Source organism: Mandrillus leucophaeus, unplaced genomic scaffold, assembly GCF_000951045.1.
Source record: "Mandrillus leucophaeus isolate KB7577 unplaced genomic scaffold, Mleu.le_1.0 Scaffold53, whole genome shotgun sequence".
Lineage (NCBI taxonomy): Eukaryota > Metazoa > Chordata > Mammalia > Primates > Cercopithecidae > Mandrillus > Mandrillus leucophaeus.
Window position 1 is genome coordinate 220,288 of NW_012105697.1, and position 3,551 is coordinate 223,838.

At 50.3% G+C, this 3,551-nt stretch overlaps 1 protein-coding gene and 1 long non-coding RNA gene across 2 annotated transcripts in view; one reads left to right on the forward strand and one right to left on the reverse strand.

Moving 5' to 3' along the window:
- The window catches only part of TTYH1 (tweety family member 1), a 21,540-nt gene extending 20,811 nt beyond the window's left edge, over positions 1 to 729 (forward strand). The window contains exons 13-14 of the mRNA XM_011997006.1: positions 131 to 211; positions 376 to 729. Of these exons, the coding sequence (XP_011852396.1) occupies positions 131 to 169 (39 nt within the window). The 3' untranslated portion in view covers positions 170 to 211; positions 376 to 729. The remainder of the gene's footprint in view (positions 1 to 130; positions 212 to 375) is intronic.
- Positions 730 to 2,350: 1,621 nt separating this feature from the next.
- LOC105551594 lies at positions 2,351 to 3,551 on the reverse strand. Its single transcript, XR_001007881.1, has 2 exons — positions 3,022 to 3,551; positions 2,351 to 2,707 (listed from the first exon to the last, which is right to left on the reverse strand). It is a non-coding gene; the product is annotated as an uncharacterized LOC105551594 (long non-coding RNA).

Here is a 3,551-nt window from a genome sequence, read left to right on the forward strand (position 1 = left end):
CTGGACTCCTGGGTCTGAGGGAGGAGGGGCTGGGGGCCTGGACTCGGGCCTGAGGGAGAAGGGGCAGGGCTCCCACAGTACAAAACCAATTCCCACTCCATTCCCTCCTCTCCCCTGAATCTTCCAGCAGGAATCCAAGCGCTTTGTGCAGTGGCAGTCGTCTATCTGAGCCCCTCCTCCCTGCCGGACTGGACCCTGGCTCCCCTCTTCGGTGAGCTTCCAAGGGACACCCCCAGCTCCTACAGCCTGGCCTCTGCCCTCTCCTCCTGCCCTCTGAGCTGCTCCAGGCATGGGCTGCGTGCTTCCTGCTGGGTGGATCACACGGGGCAGGCCCTCCCACCTGCATCACTGCTCTGTCTCTCCCTTTCTCTACAGTTCCTTCCCTGGCTGCCGGAGGAGACCCCACTAACCCAGCCTGCCTGGGCTCTGACCACTAACACTCTTGGCCACGGACAGCCCGCACAGGACCGCCTCCCTGTCCTTGGCCTTGGGAGTAGCTGAGGGGGCAGACTAGGGAGTAGGGCTGGCAGGGGAGGGGGCAGACAGCCTCACACCCTTCATCCCTGGCTGCCGGTCCCATCCTTGGAGGGACTGAGCTGGTGCGGGGGACATGAGTCCCCCTGCTGCCCCCGCCACATCCCAGTGGGCTCTGACCCCCTGATCTCAACTCGTGGCACTAACTTGGAAAAGGGTTGATTGAAAATAAAAGGGAAGACTATTTTACAAGCAGCTGAGTCCTCCTTATTTCTCCTCTCCCTTGATTTGGGGCTGTGACATCCTCCCTGCTGTCCTCTCTCCCCTGGCCTCCCAGCCGCCAGGAATTTCTGTGCCTGTCCAGCTCAGCAGGGGCTCCAAAGACATGGTTTAAAAAAAAAAAAAAAAAATCAAAAAACAAAAAGAACCCTTTCTTCTGATTCTAAAAGTAATACATGTGTTCTGAGATAGGAAGACACAGACATCTCTGGCACAGAATAGATGGCCTAGAAATAGATCTAAGTGTGTGTGTGTGTGTGTGTGTGTGTATATATATATATACACGCATGACAGAAGACAGATTTCAAGTCAGTGTGGAAAGGACGGTTGGTTTAGCAGCAGTAGTGACATATCGGCTCTCCATCTGGCCAAAACCTTCTATAGATAAGATGGGTGGAAGATCTGGATGTGTACAAGTAAAGGCACAGAAGAATTTCAGGAGAAATTAGGAGGGTGGGTATGGTGGTGCATGCCTGTGGTGCCAGCTACGCGGGAGGCTGAGGCTCCTGGCTTGAGCTCGTTTCGAGGCTGCAGTGAGCTGTGATCGTGCCACTGCACTCCAGCCTGGGCAACAGAGCAAGACTCTGTCTCTTAAAAAAAAAAAAAAAAAGACAAAAAACAGAGAGAGGCTGGCTGCGGTGGCTCATGACTATAATCCTAGCAGTTTGGGAGGCCATGATGGGTGGATCCCTTGAGGCCAGGAGTTTGAAAGCAGAGTGGCCAACACAGTGAAACCCCATCTCTACTTTAAAAAAAAAAAATTAGCTGGGCGGGGTGGTACAAGCCTGTAACCCCAGCTACTCGGGAGGCTGAGGCAGGAGAATTGCTTGAACCCAGGAGGTGGAAGTTGCACCCACTGCACTCCAGCCTGGGTGACCGAGTGAGACTCCATCTCTGGGGGGGGAAAAAAAAGAGAGAAATTAGGAGAATATTTGTATGTTGTCTGCATGTTGTATAACTGGGTAGGGAAAGTGGGGAGGGAGGAGTTTCAGCAAAAGATCATAAAACCAGAAAGGAAAAGATAGCTTATTTGACAAATTATAGATTGAAAAAAATGCCGTAAAGTCAAATGGCAAATTGATAGACTGGGGAACAGTGAGAGAGAGTGTGACTGTGTGTGTGTGTGTGTGTGTGTGTGTGCGTGTGTGTTAAAAGTTGTGATGCAGAAATAGATTATTCTTAAAAGATATACTCTAAATATATTCTTAACAGATATAATCTACAAAAGCTTTCATAAACTAAGAAAAAGACAACCCATTTAAAAGTAATCGACTGAGATGAATATTCAATAAAGTAAAAATTCCAACATCAGTAAACAGACAAAAAGATTCAAACTCTAATAACTGGGAAATGCAGTTTGAAAGAATGAGAGACTACTCTTTTTCACTACCCAGATACAATAAAATTAACAAGAGTGCTGACGTCCTGGGCGGGCAAGGATCTGGAGGAACAGGCACTCGAAACACTTCTGAGGCTGCAAACTGCCACTATCCCTTAAAAAAAAAAAAGTGCTTGTATGTGATCAGATCAAAACTGCATACACCCCATGCCCCAACAATCCTGCTTTTGGGAATTGATTTACAGAAAAAGACACACAGGCCTCTGAAGACTTATATTGAGAGCTGCCTGTTACAATGATACCATTTTGATCAGCTAAACCCTGAAAACAAACATCCAAAAAAAGAGAAGTCCAATAAATCACCTGACAGCAGGGCTCTTTCTGGAAGAAACCAGCTCTTGGCTGAGTTGAGGACGTGAGGGAAAAACCTGGCAGAGAGGAGATATCAGGGCAGGGTGTGGCAGATAGCAGTGGCAGAGTGGACCGACGGAGAGGGGCCTGCACGGTGAAGGGCCCAGCTTATCCTTGAAGACACTGCTGGGCCACCATCCTGGTCCTGCTTCTCACGACCTTCACGGATGTGGAAAGTCACTTGACCCATTAGACCTTGGTTGACTCTTTTTTTTTTTTTTTTTGAGACGGAGTCTCGCTCTGTTGCCCAGGCTGGAGTGAGTGGCGCAATCTTGGCTCACTGCAAGCTCCGCCTCCCGGGTTCACACCATTCTCCTGCCTCAGACTCCCGAGTAGCTGGGACTACAGGCGCCCGCCACCACACCCGGCTAATTGTTTTTTTTGTATTTTTAGTAGAGATGGGGTTTCACCGTGTTAGTCAGGATGGTCTCGATCTCCTGACCTCATGATCCTCCCACCTCGGCCTCCCCAAGTGTTGAGATTACAGGCGTGAGCCACCGCGTCCGGCCTTTGGTTGCCTCTTTGATCAAATGGGTATCACAAATCCAAAATTCCAGAATCCACAGATCCAAAGAGCTTCGAAGTGAAGCCATCCCCAAGCTCATTGGGCGGGAAAACCTGACCTGTGTTGGTGGGAGATGACTCACAGACGTGACTGACCCCGCTCGGTGTGAACGTTCACACACTTCCCTGCAGAAAAGCTCACCAGGCTGCTGCCCACTGCTGTGCTGAGCACTGAGGGTGCCGTGTGCCCTGTGGAGTAGAGATCATACTACCTTTGAAACGGAAAAATCCTGAATCCCAACACACACCTGGCTCTGAGGAGATCAGGTTGGTGCTTGGTGACCCACGGTGCCAGATGCTGGTGTCCAGCATGGGGCCCGCCGCGGCTCCGTGCCTGTCAATCATTTCTATCTTGTGCACTGCAAGGAGCGTTCAGAGGAAGCTTTGGATATGTGGGCTTGAGGTGGGGAATAAAAATCAACTGCAATTTCAGGGAGGGGTTCTGGGGGCCACATCCGTTCACTCACTTTTTCCTGACCATGTG